The sequence below is a fragment of the Ciona intestinalis genome, unplaced genomic scaffold, assembly GCF_000224145.3.
Source record: "Ciona intestinalis unplaced genomic scaffold, KH HT001231.1, whole genome shotgun sequence".
Classification (NCBI taxonomy): domain Eukaryota; kingdom Metazoa; phylum Chordata; class Ascidiacea; order Phlebobranchia; family Cionidae; genus Ciona; species Ciona intestinalis.
The window spans coordinates 1-19,306 of record NW_004191552.1 but is presented as its reverse complement, the minus strand read 5'-3'; the positions used below and the strand labels follow the sequence as shown (position 1 = coordinate 19,306).

At 35.1% G+C, this 19,306-nt stretch overlaps 2 protein-coding genes across 5 annotated transcripts; both read left to right on the top strand.

Moving 5' to 3' along the window:
• Positions 1-6: 6 nt before the first annotated feature.
• LOC100182023 (low affinity immunoglobulin epsilon Fc receptor-like) lies at positions 7-3,083 on the top strand. 3 transcript variants are annotated; one of them, XM_026840380.1, is made up of 5 exons: positions 7-232; positions 1,366-1,539; positions 1,602-1,847; positions 2,209-2,437; positions 2,501-3,083. In XM_026840380.1, the coding sequence occupies exons 1-5, from the start codon at positions 139-141 to the stop codon at positions 2,610-2,612; spliced, it is 855 nt and encodes a 284-aa protein (XP_026696181.1). In that variant the 5' UTR covers positions 7-138; the 3' UTR covers positions 2,613-3,083. The 3 variants fall into 3 exon arrangements, with proteins under 3 accessions (XP_026696181.1, XP_018672831.1, XP_002127619.1); XM_018817286.2 differs by having other exon boundaries at positions 1,288-1,539; XM_002127583.4 differs by lacking the exon at positions 1,366-1,539 and having other exon boundaries at positions 13-232; positions 2,501-3,042.
• Positions 3,084-4,204: 1,121 nt separating this feature from the next.
• LOC100184388 (ribonuclease 3) lies at positions 4,205-19,263 on the top strand (the record flags this gene model as incomplete). 2 transcript variants are annotated; one of them, XM_026840379.1, is given in 32 exon segments in its annotated part: positions 4,205-4,677; positions 5,005-5,100; positions 5,249-5,277; positions 5,594-5,636; positions 5,768-5,884; positions 6,094-6,153; positions 6,583-6,641; positions 7,037-7,077; positions 7,485-7,542; positions 7,773-7,890; positions 7,959-8,108; positions 8,481-8,617; positions 9,250-9,386; positions 9,698-9,816; positions 10,515-10,761; positions 11,080-11,267; positions 11,582-11,704; positions 12,071-12,193; positions 12,482-12,551; positions 13,210-13,331; positions 13,721-13,958; positions 14,265-14,367; positions 14,768-14,883; positions 15,154-15,257; positions 15,378-15,431; positions 15,747-15,841; positions 16,411-16,524; positions 16,936-17,066; positions 17,325-17,445; positions 17,723-17,798; positions 18,510-18,556; positions 19,162-19,263. In XM_026840379.1, coding segments are annotated over 32 exon segments (3,709 nt in total), but the record flags the coding sequence as incomplete, so codon positions are not given.
• Positions 19,264-19,306: the final 43 nt, after the last annotated feature.

Genomic DNA, 19,306 nt, shown 5'->3' with positions numbered 1-19,306 from the left:
CTGTAGGGAGTTGTGTATAATGTTTGTATTCTACGGGAAATGTACAAGTTGTTGTTTTGGTGCCTATAGTGTATTCATACACATCATGCTCACTGTCAAGCATAGCTTATAATATGTGACCAACTATATAACATTGGAATGAAATGTGCGGTTTCACACCATGCGGTCTACTGCCACCATGCGGGACTGACTTACGCTGTGCGGAGCCAAGAATCAACTGACTTGAATATTGGTAAGATTGTTGATCTAATTATATAGTTACTTAACATAAGCAATCATGCATTAAAGTTAAATCAGTAAATCAATGCAACAGATAGTCCGAGTTTCATTTATAGTAGCAAACGAAGAACATTTAAAGAATTCTAAAACCGTATCCTTACGACTCCCATAGACCGTTGTTAATTGTTTAAAATACAATCGAAACATTGGGATATTGTGTGCTAAATGTGTCCCATCTTCCCCCACACATAAGATTTTGCACTGGATAAGAACCTTAGGCAAAACCGTTAAAACTGTCTAATTGTGACGGTACAGATGAATAGAAATATCAAAGTGTCAAACATAATTACGTCATAACACTCACTCTCCACACACGGCACGTTCGACGCGCTTGATTATGACATCACAAGTAAAGTAGTTTGTTATTGTAGAGAGTGAGGTTTATGATGTGTGGTTGGTTATCATGTATATATGAGGTGTATATGTTGATATATCCAGGGTGATACCATTTAGACCAGCGCTTCCCAAACAAGGGGTCTCGTAACAAACTTCTGGGGTCGCTAAAGTTTACCAACTTTACACAAAGTACTTTATGTACTATACCGATAACTGGGAAGGGTCGCGGAAAAGTTTAGGAGATCCAAAGGGGTTGCGAGGGAAAAGTTTGGAATCTTTGTGGTCTAGACCCCAGCACTGGTCTGACGCTGAGATAGTTTATAGACAGAAAGTCTGAGACCTGGGATGTAGGTCTATTACCCCAACTTCCAGGGTGATATCATCTAGACCCCACTGAGGCAGTTTATAGACACTCAATAATAGAGATTCTATAAGGGTGGGGTCTTCAGTGAGGCACACATGAGGCTTGGGATGTAGATCTATTACCCCAACACCCAGGGTGCTACCATCTATACCCCAGCACTGGTTTGACGCTGAGATAGTTTATATACAGAAAGTCTGAGACCTGGGATGTAGGTCTATTACCCCAACACCCAGAATGTGACCATCTAGACCCCACTAAGGCAGTTTAAACACATTCAATAATTAAGATCCAAATAAGCAAACTAGTAGTAAACCCCTGACCTGTGGTTAAAATGAAGAATTGGCTGCTTTTCGTTGTTTCTTTCTGTTTGGTTGTGATATGCAAAGGACAAGTTACCTGGTATAAACCTTGTACGAACGAGTATTATATATATACTGGTGTGGAGGTTAACTATTCAACTGCAGTTAGTGCGTGTACTTCTATGAACGCTACACTTGCTCGCATTAAAACTGAACAAGTTCAAGATTTTGTGATGGGGAAGATAAAATTGTTGTATCCAGGTATTCTATAATCTATGTTATATAGTTAAGTATACAAAGTTGCAAGTGTTTGTTACATGCAGAAGTAACGTTGATGGCTTTCTACATTGGGATGAACCGAATCAATTCAAGTTCAACAGGATTCCAGTGGAATGACGGAACGATGGTGACGTCAGGTTATACGAATTGGCGTTCTGGTAAACCAAATAATGCGGGTGGGAACGAAAATTGCGTCGTGCTGCCTTATAAGATCGGTCTTTCATTGCACGGCAAATGGAACGATCTAACTTGTTCATGGAATGGGCGATACATATGTGAACGTAGATTAGGTGAGTAATGTCAGTGTTAACTTTTGATGCATAATAACATAAACCTATTTATCCATCGATTACGATAACCAAGATTATATTGATTAAAACAACAGTCGTTATAAAACAGGCTATGGGTGAATATATGGAAAAGCGTGGCTGTTTATTCCACTGTAGTTCTAACAACGTAAATATAAACAATTACCCAAACCAGTGCTCTGTAACCGGTGTGCCGCGGGATAACCTGCGCGTTGAATATAACGTCATAAAAGTCATTAGAATTATGCAACGCACGTATTTTTTTGGCGGGAATTCGCAACATAAATTTTGGCGCTATTTCCGTTTATAATTAAAAAAAGATAAATGACGTCATTGCACCCAGAAAAAGACACAACGACCCAACAACAAACAACAACAGACACACAAAGTACCGACAAAACACCAACAGATACACAGAGGGCCTTCACAACAACAACAAACAACGACCCACTAGAACAGATGAAGACATGTGAATTCTCAACAATCCATGTCGTCATGTTCTCATTAGGAAGTATTGTTGGAACGAGTGTCGTATTTATTATTGGAATCTGGATTTACTGTAAGAAACGAATGTAAGTTGCTAGAATTGAGTTTTAAGATATCGCGACCAACAATTAATTAAACTTCTGTTTTAGAAACCATGACGTCACCGCACCCCCTCCCCCAAAACAAGAGCTGTATCTTGAACCGATACCTCACGACATCAACGATGGTTATACGTTACATTTGAACCGAACCAATAGGTGATTGTGACGTCTCGAAACACGTGATGCCAACGAATAACGTCACGTATCTTACTCGGCGATATTTTGTTTACTTTATAAAAGTTAAACCATATCTATGGTTAAACGAGAAACTTCTCTTCTTTTTAGACCACATGCTACCGATGTCATTTAGCTTTTTCTCACATAACCCCGTCTTCTCAACTCTCTGCCCTTTTCTTCCGCACTTAATTAATGCATATGTACACTACTAAATGGGACGAGAAAATAGAATAAAAAGGTGTCCCATCTTCCCCACCCTACTGTATTACTCTGAGTTACGGCTTTGTCACGCAAGGATGTAACGTTTACGTTTTATAGGTTGTTTTATGAACAAATATTGTCGGCGTATGAAATTAGCAATTCTTGAATGAATTGGCATACAGCAGCGTAAAAATACAAAAAGTACATGATGACTGCTTTAACTATAAATAAATCACGTTGACAAACATTGCGATCATTGGTTGTTTTATGAACAAATATTCCCGGCGTATGAGTTTAACAATTCTTATGATAGTAAGGCATCACTTTTAAGTTGCAGACTGTAGCTTGTTCCAGAGCCATAGAAATACCGAGTAGTCCAACCCATTGTTACGTAAAACACAAATTGAACGGCAATTTGGGTCCAAAATTACACAGTTGGTATATGGAAAATGTATGTTTTTCGGTAAATTACAGAAAAACTTGCGCCTAAAAACAAATTTAAAGGTTGAAAAATGTAAAAATCATGTGCTATTTGTTTTCTGTGTCAAAAAAAAGTCAAAAATTAGAATTAGAAGCGTTTGATTTGCGACATTTTAGTCATTTAACGCGGCTAAAATTATATATTTTTTCCAAAAAATGTTTGGTAAGGTAAATAGAAGCTGTTTTACACCTTCCCACAGAAGGAAAACACAAACAAAACGTAACAAGTTTGTTTAAACCCATTGTCAAAGTCACCACTTTTGCTCTATTTTGGACACACATAGACGGCAGTTGGACTACTCGGTGTTTATACGACTCTGGCTTGTTCTACTGCGACGGGGACTTAAAAGCATTTTTTATAACATATTTATGTTAAGCTTTTATTCGGGACTATTATAAATATAGGGAAATACCCGAATAATCCAAAATAATTGTAACGTGTTTATTAAGAGTGTTTTTTTATTTAAGTTATATTTCATTATTCAGAATTATTATGCCCGTTTTTTCAATAGAATAATTCTTAAGTTTATGCAGATTTGTTTAGGCTGGGTATGCAGGCTACAGTTTTAATTCACAAACTTGTTAGAGCAAATTAAATATTTATCAATAAGCGTGTCAGCGTGTCCTGCGTGTGTGTTGTTGGAGCATCTTACTTGCTGTAATTTTTTTAAGTGGGCTTGTCATAGTTTTATTGTTGCAAACATTTATAAATATTGTAACAAGTGAATATAATATGTGTGTTATTGTGTAATATATAAGCAGATAAGCAAATACGAGGTGTATGAAACCGAACAACTGTGTTATAACGACTGTCGTTGCCCCGCCATGTGAGGATAAATAAGTTACATACGTGGTAACTCGTAAGCTGGCAGGAGGTGTATAAAACAGAACAGTAAATATTGGCATTTTATTATTATAAATTCACAGATCATTTTTTGAAGGACTGTAAATTAGAATACAGGTGTTATAGTTTAATTGTTGCCGACACTGGTACCAATGAACCCACCCCCCGACCCCAACCATCCAAATAATCAATGGCCCCAACCACGGAACATGTCACCCATGGGTACCCCCCCAATTTCACCCCAGTATCCATACCCACCCATGTGGTACGGGTATTCCCCTCATCCCCCATATTACCCCTACCCCCCACCAGGAGGGCAGTATGGGTCACCTTACCCCCCTCAAAACCCATATGGACCCCCGCTACCCACTTACCCCCCAATGCCGCCACCCCCACCCCAAAATAGGGGTCCTCGTTACCCCGAAAACATTGATAGGGGGCGCCCCCCAATGAGAGACAAAAGAAGTGACAATAGACCTCGTTCCCATGACGACAGAAGAGGAACTCCCGAATATGTTTCAAGGTGATGTAGATTTATGATCAATGTCGGTGAATTTCTTGGTGAGGTCCTACAGTGAGGCACGCCATGGGACCTGGGATTTAGGCCAGAGTTGTCTCATTACCCCAATACTCAGGCTGTTTATGTATATCGTTGACCAGTATAACTGTCCTGGTCTTTTCCTGAAGTATTTTAAATTTTTAGCGTATTTTTAAGGACTGTCTTTTTGTTGCTCATTCTCTTTTCTTTTGTTGTTTGTCGAAGGAAGAAATGAAAACCGATATTAAGCTTATATCACATATGTAATTGTAATAATATTAATAGCCTACCAATTATGACATCACAATTAAGGTATTCTGATCGTCGTGGAAACCACAACAATGAGCGACGCTCGTCATCGAGCACGAGGTCATCTCAATCAAAACATAGACATCGGTCAAGAGAACGGTTTGTTATTATATGATTTCTATGTAACTTGTTTATCCTCGCATGGTGGGCAATGAAAGTCGTTATAACACGGGTGTTCTGTTTCATAAACCATGAACTTAATTTATCTTTTATAAATTTAAATGAAGCTTATTTTATCTTTCAGCAGTGGCTCAAGAAGAGAACCAAACCGCAGAGGTGGGTTTGTTTATTGTGTTTGTTTCAATAAATCTGCAGAACAAAATACCCAATTCTACTCAAACAGCATTTTATTCATAAATTCTTTTTTTTATCCCAAAAGTTGTTACACTAACACATTGTCGAAGTCAAATATGTGGTATTTTAACAGCGGGCATAAGGTGTATGAAACAGAACACCTGTGTTATAACAACTGTTGTTGCCATTCATTCATTCATTAATCATGTATGTTAAACTGCTACTAGCTGAAAGTCCTAGCATTCCTAGTTTTTAAGATAAGTCACAATATTGATTGTGATGTCATAAGTATTTTTAGATTATCAAAGAAATGAACACCCAGACCTGAAAAAAAGAAAAAGGCAAGTATTCAACATTTTTACAATTTTTTTTGGTTTGCTATGTTATAGCTTTAATTCTAAATATTATTTCATTATGAAAATGGTCCAACTTCACGAACACTAGATCAGATTTACAAATTTATTTTCTACAGTACTTATTTAAGCGAGACTGATGACATCACAGAGGGTCATTGTGACATGGAGGAAGAAATCAAGAATTTAAAATCAAGTTACGTTCAAAGCACGCAGCATGGGAACCTTTATAAAAAGTAACTTCTTGTTATTTTGGTTATTTTTTTATTTTTATCAATTGCGTGTTTTAACAACGTTAATTGTTGCTGATTTTCTTTTCATTGTTTAATTGATTAAATTTTTAATATGATGTTTTTTAATTTATTTTAAAGTTTTGAGATGAAACAAGGATCTGAAAGTTTTTATTTATATTTAAATATGATATCTATGTAATGCATTGTTACAGAATAATTGACCCGACATCTACAGTGGAAGGAATGGAAAGTTTGGTCAACATTTATGAAAGGTTTGTTGTGATGTCATAATGATGTCACTTAACAGTCTTGGTGTGATGCTATGTCTATTATATGACACCGGTGTTTTAATTCCTACACCTTTTGTGCGTTGGGACAGTTGTTTTTATTGTTGAGGTTACACACCATTATATTGTGCAGCATGCCATGGGACCTGAGATTTAGGCCAGAGTTGGCTCATAACCCAACATTGTATATGCACATTCTATTCTATATATGTGAGGTCCTATAGTGAGGTACACCATGGATGTAGACCAGAATTGTCCCATTACCCCAACATTGTATATGCACATTCTATTCTATATGGGTGAGGACTAGGAATTAGACCAGAGTTGGCCTATTACCTCATAATTGTGCATGACAGTGTATGATACAAATACAATCTTTGGTTACAGTCATACAGATTTGTTTATTGTTTTCAGGTTTGAAAAGCAATTAGCCAATCGCCATAGAGATTTATGGGAAAGAAGACCCGAACCAGGTTAGAGAGAAAATATCTGCATTATTTTAGAATAGTTGTTAAACATATTCACTCATCAAGTTACAATTGTATAAAAGGGACACGAGGTGTATGAAACAGAACACCCTTGTTATGACAACTGCCATTGCCCACCATGTAAGGACAAATAAGTTACATACGTGGTAACTCGTAAGCTGGCACAAGGTGTATGAAACAGAACACTTGTGTTATAAAAACTGTCGTTGCCCCGCCATGCAAGGGTAAATAAGTTACATACGTGGTAACTTGTAAGCTGGCATGAGGTGTATGAAACCGAACATTTGTCGTTTCCCGCCGCGTGAGGCTAAACAAATTGCAAACATTTAATTCCTAAATCTTTGGATCTTTTTGTCATTTATTTCACAATGTTTCTACAGATCAATCTACCAAAGCAACGTTAGATGAAGAATTAAACTTGGTTTGTATTTAACATAACAAAGTTTGTTTTTATATTATTTAGGTCCTATACTATATTTCTATACTATATATGCTACTGTTTTCAGTGTTTTGTATATTATATTTCCCAAGCTGTAAAATTATTTCAAACTTTATATTTTGCTCTTATACTGTTTAGGCCTACGAATTTTGTTTATGCCAAACTGTTTTATATATTCTACTTTAAAAGTTTGCTCATGTTTATTCTCATTACACAAAAGACTTTGGAAACCATATTTTTGGAAATCAACTATATTTTTGACCTAAGCAACAATATTTTGTCGTTGGCAACCACATCTTGTCCCTAGCAACAATATTTTATCCCTAGCAACAATATTTTATCCCCAGCAACAATATTTTATCCCTAGCAACAATTGTTTTCTATTCTAGAATCAAAGCACCCAAATAACAATAGAAAAAGTAAAGAAGTGGAAAAGTGACATTACACGTGAGAGAATTTGTTTTCATAGTTTAATTTGTTGTGTGCTAACGTTGCTTGCTGATGGTATATCACGTGCATTATAACGGTATCTGTATTTTATTGTTTTAACATTTTATGCTAATGTATTGTTTCCAACAAAAAACTATATATATATATATATATTATACGATATCTATTAGTAAAATAAAATATATATGATATCTATTAGTAAAAAAAATATATATGATATCTATTAGTGACACGCCATCAGCAAGTTAAATCGTCGACGATCGTGAAGAAACTTTTGGAATCTTCAAAGAACTTGAATCTCACTTTAGGGGAATATATTGACCAAACAGAACCAAGTATTCCAAAGTATGTACAAATGATTAGTTAAGACACTAGTCACCACACAGTATATTTTTATACAATTCTTTGTTCAGTTTTGCGCTTGGGAAACTTAAGAGGGCGATAGAGAGTGGAGTGGACCTCGACACAGAGCATGAGGGTAATGAAGTTGACCACGCGGGGGAGCTAATGAGCTCCATCAGGAAATTGAAAGCCCACAAAGACAGGTTGCACGAAGAATTATGGTGCGTTGCTCTCTTGTTTATTATAACCTAATACAGTATCTGTTGTTATTGAAAGGGAAATCTCCTTTGTTCCATTAAGTTTTTGCCACCTAAATACCTGTGTTATAATGATGGTTGTTGCCTCGTGAGGATAAATAAGTTACATTTATTCATTTAATATTTACTCATGTGGTAACTTATAACCAAGCAGGCAAAAATATGTATGAAACTGAACACTTCTGGTATAACGACTGTCGTTGCCCTGTCTTGATTCTTTATTACTGAGTGTCTATAGACTGCTTCAGTTGGGTCTAAAACTCATATAAAATCACTTATATAAAACAAAATCTTCTTTAGACCTTAGTGGTTCTAAAATTAGGTCTTTTCTTCCAGGTACAACGAACCAGGTCAAGCTAACGATGGACCTCTATGTCGATGTAGCTCAGGATCAAGAGACAAAGGGATTCGTCACAATATCTATCCTGGGGAAGTCCCTACTGCACCTTATGATCCTATGAAGAATAATATTGGTGAGCCAACATAGAATTGGTATAATATAAGCTCATAGAAATCATAGGGCATGATATTAATTCTAACTAGACAGTTTGAGAAGCAATAGAATATGATAAGGAAGTTTGGTGTTTTAAGAAAACTTTTCTGTTTTAATTCAATGTCCAAGGCAATTTTAGATGAAGAAATAAATTTGTTTCGTTTTAATCACACTTTGTTTTTATACTACTTAGGTTTTTTTTATTGTGACGGCCCGCCACGTTTGTGTGCTCGGACGTTTACATGAGTGCCTTTTTCTCATGTTTATCTGCTGTATAAATACCGCGTCTCGTGTTCATTCGCCCTCTTAGTTTACCGCTCGCAATACAACATCTGCAACGGCTACAATACTATATTTCCATACTATATATTCCACTGTTTGTACAATAAGTTTTCCAAGCTTAAAGTTTGTTGAAAATATAAAACATTTTCGCGGAAATTATGAATTTAGGTCGATTATTCTGGGGAAAACAAGTAAAAAATTAAATTTGAGCTAATAATGATATTTTTTACCCATTAAGTATGTTTAAGCCAATATTTTCAATTAATTTCTTAATTTACAAATAAAATCACTAGTAATTAGATAATGACCAAACCAACTTCATCAATGCAGGCAAAATGCATCATTATCGCATCACAGTGGGTCCTGCTGTCAACTATATGATCTCACAACCGACCACAATTGAATACAGCGGCCATGATTATATGTTTGAAGGATTTTCTATTTTCTCTGATGAACCACTTGATAAAGTGAGAGTTTTGGATATTTTATTTGTACTAGGCTGTAGGTGTAGCAACTTTCTATGTAAGTGAGATCCTGTGGTGTGGCCTGATTGTAACTGAGATTTTTAAGCCAGAGTTGTTCCTTTACCCCAACATTGTATACGCACATTCTATTCTATATGGGTGAGGTCCTACAGTGAGGCATGCCATGAAATATGAAATTTAGGCCACAGTTGGTCCATTACCCTGACACCCAGAGTAAATTATACCAACACATATGTTAACAGTATATTATAATACCATGTAACCTGCATTATGACCTAACAATCCCTTTTCAGATTCCATTATGTGACATAATCAGGTTCCACATCCGATACACAATCTACCTCATCGAGGAAACTCCTCCCGAGAGTTTCTGTATCAGAGGATTGGATTTATTTGATGAATATTTGTTCAGGTATTCATGATGTTAACCTTTGTTATTTTTTATTTTTTTTATTCTTTGTGGTTGAGGTCCTTATGAATGACCTGGGATTTTGGCCAGACAACCTTGTTACTTGGTATTAGAACCAGTTGTAATGTCCTAAGGATCTGGTGCTAGGAAAATGCAACAGACAAAAATCAAGTCCAACCAATTGTTGTATTAAAGATATATATTCTAATTGAACAAAAGACTGCCAATGCCATTTAGATATAACACATCTGTAATTCAGATCCTTATTATATTTCACTAAACAAGAATCGTTTAACTATATGAGCACCAGATCAGATTCGCGGAATTTATTACCAGTTGTGATGTAGTATTAAGTAATAGGCTGACTCTGCTTAATCCCAGACCTATATTGTATTTATTCAAGAATATTTGTTCAGGTATAAACGATAGGAACCAATTTAATGTAGTGGTAATGGGACAACTATTTTTGTTGCGATGAAACCAAAACTTTTACTGGATTCGCTATGCATTTGTAGGGAATTGAGACATACATATTTATTATCAGCGTTTTTTTAAACAAAGTTGTATCTTTTGGTACAACATGACCAACACAATGTGCGATGTTTTTGAAACATTTATCTTCGCAAAAGTTGAGAAATTATACTTCTAGAGAAGTAGGGAGTAAAGTCTCTTTATCTGTATTTATAAGATTTCTATTCCAGAGAGGTCCTTGAATTATATGACTGGCAAGGTGATACCCCTCCTTCCGAAGCTCTCGCTAAAAACAAAAGAAAATTCAGATTTTTTCCTCGGTTCGTCCGTTCTTTGCCAGACAACGGGAAAGAAATATTATCTTTATGTAAAGTACTGGAATATTTGTTGGATAGCGACAAACCCCTCGTGGATGAGAAGGACCTTGATTGGTTGATGAAGTGTTCACATGACGAGTGGCTGGACCATACAGACGCGGTTCGTGTTTGGAATATTTGTATTTTCCCTTCTTTCTTTTTTTGAATATTTGCATTTTTCTTTTTTTAATGTTATTCTCTTTTGACTTCTTCGATCATATTTATTAAACGATTATCCTTTTTCCTACTATGTTTGTTTTTAGGGTAGTTTAAAATGTGTTTTTAATACCCAAGGCCTAAGCAGTTTACAAAGAATTTAGAATTTATATAGAAATTTAAATTGACCTCTAGTAACCCCAGACTAACATTGACCTGCAGTAACCCTAGATTAAATTCACCTTTATTAACCTAACTTTAATTGACCTTTATTAACCCCCAGATCAGGGGTTCAATCGTCACCCACCCCGGTAAACGCCCGAGCTCCTTAAGAGTCGACCAACTCGATCGTTACGACCGAAAACCCGTTGAATCAACTACACAACACTGCCCACAAGTGGACGAACGTTACCCGATGATCATCCACTTTGGAATCCGACCCGCTAACCTCAGTTACGCTGGTGATCCAACGTAAGATATATCCGAACAAAAATATTGGGAACAATTTATTCGCCCACAATTTTAAATATGTTGTGACTCACAAGCGAGCATGAGCAGCATGTCTTTAAGAAAAATGCTTGATTTTAATTCTCTCAGCTGGAGACCCACCCTAAGGGTATTTATGTTATATATATGCTCCCACACAGTGGCTCACTTCCCCCATATCGAATGAATGGATATACTATGTATGGTAAAAAAACAGGAAAAAAATTGTAACTCATAAGTGGGTACTAGGCATATGAAGCAACACCCGTGTTATAACGATTGTTTTATTCTCGATCCAGCTACCAAAGAATTTGGCGAGCTTATTTGAAACAGCGACATCTAATGGCCAACTCACCGAAAGTAAAACAAAGCGACAAAAAGAAATTGAGGGAACGAGAGAATGCACTGCAGAAGATAAAAAGGTTAATTAAAATGTTTAAGTTTAGTAATGTAAAGTAAAGCGTGACAATTTAAATTACATAACAATTGTCCCATAGGTTTTGTGCACACCTTTGAACACCAAATGGCAAAATCATTTTTGAAACATTTTTTTTGGAATCTGTAGACCTTATAAAATCAATCCAAAATGAATTCTGGTCTGAATTCTAGGCTTCTAGCTTAAGGACACCGCCTAAATCGATTAGAAATAAAACTATGGAATATTAATAAATGAATGAATTTTACTGATTTATCCTCGCGTGGCCGGATAATGACAGTCGTTATAACACGAGGTTGTTATAACAATAATTGGCAATACTTCTGTAACAATGCCCATTATTACATCGCAGGGCAAAAGATATGCAGAGAGAGGTCACGGTTGAGTTAAGCAGCCATGGTTTTCGACGAACTGGTTTGCGATCCGATGTTTGCCAACATGCTATGTTGCTTCCAGTGCTGAGTCATCATTTAAGGTTTGCTTAGTCATTCTTTGATTCTTAAACTATAAAGAATTAACCTTACTCAGCATTAATTTAACCTAACTGTTCATTTTATACTGAACGAAAATTCTGCTAGGAGAAAAATCTGCCGTATACTGAATTTCCAATGAAACAAACCTTCTAAAAACCAACGTTTAATCTTCTCAGCTCAAACTTTATTAAAAAATGAACCTTATGTTAAATTCATTTACATTGTGAAAATATTCTGAAGTTTCAAATTCAGTGTATATTTCTTGTAATGTATTGATTTTGATGTCATAGGTATCATCTTTGTTTGAGAACTCTAGAAAAAAAGATCGGGTACGAGTTTAAAGAAAGGAAGTGGCTAAGTGTAAGTGAATTGTAAAAGATAACATTACTGTAACTGTGGATTAAAAGCTAATTGTTATTAATTTACAAGAAATCAAAGTAATAAACCTCCTTAAAAGACTTGTTAATGTTGTGTCTTAATCATTTTTAATTCATTGTAAGACAAAGATAAGGTTACTCTAACTGGTTTAAATGTCTTCAATTCCTGCCTAACGTTTGTTTGCTATTATTGAAATAGTATTTCCACACACCATGGAAAAACAGTTACAGATTGAAATAAAAAGAATATAAAAATAATAAGTATAATATAACAGAAATAAAAGCCCCCCAAATTATCAAGTGGTAACCCTCCCTAATGAAATGCTATTGTTCTAATATTTTTTTACATATTTTCTTACTGTCCTGTTCCGATTTGTTCATGATTAGTATTATTGTGTTTGAGTCTTCAGGATTTGCAAAAAAAGCCAAAATATAAATAATACCTTTTTACTGTTACAACCCAATGTTATAATTGTGGTTGTACAAATAATTTGCAATGTGTTAAAGTGGTAACCCTCCCTAGAGAAAAATAATTTTTCCTCTCTGTTCATTTTCCATTACCGACCTATTTTAACTTTATTGGTCATATTTGTTATTGTGTTCTATAAAGGTCAACTTACACAACTATATAAACATTACAGCACGCCATGAATCATCCAAGTTGTCAAATGAACTTTGGTTTGAACCCAGATCATGTTAGGAACACACTTTCCAACTGTGGATTGAGATTACCTAGATATGGGGACAGTTCAATACATTATAAGTAACTATGAAGTTTATTTGGTTTATTTAATTAATATAGTTTTGTCTTAGGTTGATATGTTATTACTTATTTATAATCTAAATGTTCTTGAAGTTAAAGCTGGTACAAGCTGGCAAAAGAAAAGTTAAAGCTTCTTTGAAGTAAAACACAAAAATAATGTAGTCGAACACATTGTATTGTAGTTACTTATGGTATTGTAGCTTGCTCAATGCATTTGGCAGGCACAAAAAATATTTATAAAAATGTAAAGTTGTTGACTTGGTAACAGGCATTACACCTAAAAGGATTGTTGACACCCTTCACACCAAAAAGTTACAAAGTTTTTCAAAACTTTAAAAACAAACTACAAAAATTAGTAATAGGTATTTGAATCAATTACCTTCTACCAGATACACAAGAAAACGCGGAATCACAACCTTAATTCGAATTATGGCACGCCTTGGGCAACAGAGGCCGGTTTTATCCCCAATCGAACACAACGAACGTTTAGAGTTTCTTGGAGATGCCGTTGTTGGATATTTCACGAGCGTTCATCTTTTCCTTCTCTTCCCCGATCTATCAGAAGGAGCACTCACAACTTTTCGGACCGTGCTTGTGAACAATCAACATCTCGCGCTACTGGCAGAGGTTGTAACGATTTGTATCGAGTTGATGTTGGCACTGTGATGTGACATGAGCCATGTCCATGTTAAGATAACTTTGGATAATCACAATGTCTTTAATGCGACCTGGGGTTTATATCTATTGTCCCATTATTCCAACAAAACCTATAACTGCATACACCCAGGGTGCTGCTTTCTAGACCCCACTGAGGCAGTTAAATACAATCAACAATGAACGTTCTTTGGTATATAAGATATATGAATAACGTTGTTTAAGCCTGCATAGTGTTTACCATGTCCTCGTGTAAACAAGTGTCCAAACAATTCACAGAGGCTACAATTAGATGAGTTCATGTTGTATGCTCATGGACCCGACCTTTGTAGAAAAGCTGATCTACGCCATGCTATGGCTAATTGTTTTGAAGCTCTTATGGGTAAGTTGTAATTTAAAATATGCTATTCATCATGTGTAAAGTAGCTTATGAGCATTCGCTGCTGTATATCTTGCCGGTCTAGAAATACCACATACGTAACTTTGCTGGTAAATGTTTTTTTTGATAACAGACAGTTTAGTCAACCCATTATTAGCCACTTGGTTGAAGCAATTACCGTTAAGCATCTTGTCCCTAAACACATACACAAATATGTAATACAGCAAAATGACAGTTGTTATTAGTACTATTGGGTAAAAGTAGCTTGTAAGTTGTAATACCTTTATATTAAGTCGTTTACATTCATTTTCCTTGTCGAAACTTTTTCATTCACCTTTGGTGAAAAAAAAGTTTATTATTGGTTATTTATTCAACAAATAGTAATGTTAAATGTTCAAAACAGGTGCAATATACATGGAAGCTGGGTTGGAACGAGCTCAAAGGTTGTTTGGGGAGTTTTTATGGGAAACTGAAGCTTTGCAAAGAGTTTGGAGAAGTTTACCGTTACATCAGCTTCAGGTTCATAAAAATTTAATGAAATCGTGTAAAATAGAAATCTTATAACTGGAATGTTTTTTAATTTAAATATCTGATCTATTGCCCCCAAAAAATAGTTTTAATAAATACTTGCTTTTCAAAATGTTTTACACTGTTTTTTCTTCGAAATAAAAAAAAGTATTATTTTAGTCTGCCATGCAACGAGACTTTTCTACGTTGGCCTTTTACAGTGTGCCCAATTTATTGACATTACTGGTGCACTATATCGCCTTCTAGTGTTAGCTTTACCAGGAAGAAGAGCCCGTTAGTGACCGACGCTGCATCAAGGACGTCCCGATCCTCCAGAAGTTAACGAAGTTTGAAGATTCGATCGGAGTGAAGTTTAATCATATCAGGTTGGGTTGTATGTTTTTAACTTATCGCTCTTTTAAACGTTTTGATATTGTTAATTTATCGCTCTTGTAAACTTTTCACTCTTCCTGACTAAACAGACTGAATAAATATCATTTCTTCAGGTTACTTGCGAAAGCTTTCACTTGGAGAAACGTACATGAGAACATACTCACACAGTGAGTTATAACTGTAGTTTCTATGAATTTTTATGTTTTTAAATACATTATATATTGTTGAATATGGTGATAAAAATAGGATTTAATTAAAACAACAAAGAAATGGGATCAAGCTGCTAAACAACAGTTGTTAAATCAGGTAGTGAGTAATTCGTGCACTTTAAATGATCAAACACTAAGAAATACATAACTAGCTAAAGTCGATTCAATTGTATTTTTTAGAGATAAATTATTTTGTTTTTCCAGAATATGTAACAAGCCAAAGTCGATTTAATTGTATTTTTGAAGCTAAATTATTATTTTCTTTGTTTTCAGTGGCCACAATCAAAGATTGGAGTTTCTTGGTGATTCAGTTTGTAACCTCGTGGCATCAGCTTATTTGTTCAAACTTTACCCAACTCATCATGAAGGTAGGGTCTATATTACGTTTGGCAACACTAAAAATAAATTTGGCAACACTAAAAATAAATTTGGCAACACTAAAAAATAAATTTGGCAACCTTAAAAAATAAATTTGGCAACACTAAAAAATAAATTTGGCAACACTAAAAAATAAATTTGGCAACACTAATAATAGATATCTTACAATATTTAAAAAAATGTTATATATTATCTTCAAAATACAAGATGAAATTAAGTATAATACAAATTACCTATATCGCATTTCATCATTTCGTTAAAACGTTGCAGACTTTACATTTGCAGTTTTTTTGTAAAATATTACATTGTATGGTAAAGTGGGGGAAGATGGGACACCTTTTCATTCTGTTTTCTCGTCCCATTTGGTAGTAAACAAAGAACATTTAAAGAGTTATAAAACCGGATCCTTAAGACTCTTACAGACTGTTGTTAATTGTTTAAAACACGATCATAATATTTGAATATTATGTTTTAAAGGTGTCCCATCTTCTTCCACGGTACTGTATTTAACAAATCACATTTATATCTTATATATATATTTAACAAGAATACACCACAGGTCATCTTACACTGTTGCGAGCGACTGTTGTTAACGGCCGAACACAATCACTTGTAGCAACAGAGCTGGGAATGCCGGAATATGTGATTTGTACGCTGGATAACGACAGTACAGGTTTGTGTTAAAGTGTTTATTTATTTTTTTTTAATAGAGTTTGTTTGCCCAATTTTTGTTGTGTTGGATGAGTAAGATATGGGATTTCTGTGTTAAACGATGTCCCATCTTAATGGCGGTGAAGGTGTATGTATATGAGTAATAAGTTCTGTGAATCTAACCAATTACCCACAAAGTTATGTAGTAAATAACTCACAAGCAGGCACAGTGTGCATGAAACAGAACACCTGTGTTATAACGACTGTCTTGCCCCACCACGAGAGGACCATTAAGTTACATATGTGGTAACTTGTAAACAGGCAAAATGTGCATGATAATACTGCTGTGTGGAATGAAACAGCCATGCAATAACTCTTGAGCCTTCCTACCATGCAATGGGTTGCTTATAAACATTTACTTTGTTTTTAACAGAGAGAGTTCCTGAGTGGCGAGAAAAGAATCTCGCCGACCTTTTAGAAGCGTTCGTTGCTGCGTTGTTTATCGATAAAGGGTTAAAATACGTCAAAACATTTATGAAAATTTGTTTCTTTCCAAGACTAAAGGTTTGAAATGGAAATGAAAATTGCATACAATATTGCGGTTCGAATTGCCCCCTCTTATCCATGCTAAAAATACTCAGTTTTCCACAACTCGTACAAGCCTGTTCCACGAGTTACTAACGCTGGGTATATCTTGCTCATCAGGCTTCAAAGTGGGATTTCCCAAAAAAATTCAAAAAGTTGTTTAATATCTCTTTCCAAGGAAATATTACCCAATCTTTTATTTTAATTGTTACTAACTACCGACACCTGTGTTTGTAGGAATTCATCTTAACCCAGGAATGGAACGATCCAAAATCATGTTTGCAACAATGTTGTCTTACTTTACGACAAGAAGGAAAAGAACCTCAGTTGCCGACTTATGAAATATCTCATCAAACTGGTAATACCTCATGCTCGCTGTCGAGTATTTAAACCCCTCATGCTCACTGTCAAGTTATAACATGGGTGTCTTCCTATACACCAGGCACACATGGTGTATTCATACACCTCATGCTCGTTGTCGAGTTTTGTAAATCTCATTCTCACTGTTAAAACAAGTCTCATACTTTGTTCTTATTATAAAAAACCTAATCCAGCACTACCTTAGTCTATTGTTATATACATCCACAAAAATAAGCACACAAGCATTAGTAGAATAACTCCCACCCACCTTCCAGGTCCCTCGCACTCGAGGAAATATGTGGTGACCGTTCATTTTAAAGGGGAGGAAATAGGGAAGGGAACGGGGGAAAGGTCGGTACATTATCTTTGTTTTATCAAGATGTTATTTGTTAAATATACTTTATTTGTTTTATCTTATGTGTAAGCGATGCAAGGTTCAGATTTTTATTGATTTTTAAATTTTAGTTATTTGTTTTATTACAACTTTTTGTTTGGTCAATTTTTATTGTTTGATCACAAGTTTCTTTGATTGTTAGTTTATTATATTTGTTTCATCACAATGCAGCGTTTCTTACATTATAAACAGATTGTTTATTTCCTAAACATGTATCATGGCCATGGGCACCAAAATGTGTATGCGTAGTATTCCCTGAAATAGGTTATAATTCACTTGGTCATGATAATAGGTAAACATAGGTAAATTGCATCAGTTATAAGCTATACATGGTGTATGGTGCTAGGACGACCCCTGATTTTCCAAAAGATGGGTAGTAGGGTGATGGGACACTTTTAACAAAAAAAGATGGGACACTAAAAAGATGGGACACTTTTAACACATAATATTCAAATATTCCGATCGTGTTTTAAACAATTAACAACGGTCTATGGGAGTCGCTGGAATACGGTTTTATAATTCTTTGATTGTTCTTTGTTTACTACTAAATCGTACAAGAAAATATAATGAAAAGGTGTCCCATCTTCCCCTACCCTACTATATCTATCTAAACATTAGTGGTTAAACTTTTGACTATAAATAGAAATTAAAACATTTTTTCTTTGCAGCATTCAGCGTGCAGAAAGAAATGCAGCAAGAACGGCACTCAACCAATGTGAGGATAATGCTTTTAATTTCAATATATCTGTTGTGTATATTCTTTTTAAAATAAATACTAATTATTAGGATTTTTTCCATTTTATTTAAACTTTTTTTTAATTTTCCGAAAGTTTGATATTGACTGTATACGCTTATGGCATCAGTCCTTTTTTATTTGTTTTATTCCGGAGTTTATCTTGCATGTGGTGGACAGGTCTAACAAGGGCATATCATGCATGGTGTCTTTATAGCAGCGATTCTTAAACTTTTTTAAAAATGTTGACTGGTGGACCTTTTGCAATTATTTTAATATTTCACTGCCGTATATAAAAATGAAAGAATGCTACAGGGAAAATGCAAAATATTATCAAATCACAATCATTGCTTCATTGTGGTCTCTCTGAAACTGTTGTACGAACCCCAGTTTGGAGACTACTGTTATATATACTACACCTTAAACTTGAGAGTTGAATAGTGTTAACTTTCTATTCTATTCCATGTGTGTGAGGTCCTTGTAGAGGACTTTGGATTTCGCCCAGATTTGAACCTAACACCCAGGAAGCCATTTAAGTCTTTCATGTGAATAGTGTTGTATTAACTTTATGTCGTTGTTTCTCCCAGACAACTTCCCACAATTAGAATGGCAGCGTCGATATGTAGCAGAGAAACATGACCTCCCATATGAACCGAGGACAAATCTCAAGAAAATTGATGGGAAAACTGGTTTGTATTCAGTATTGTGACATAACAATGAACTTTTGATAAA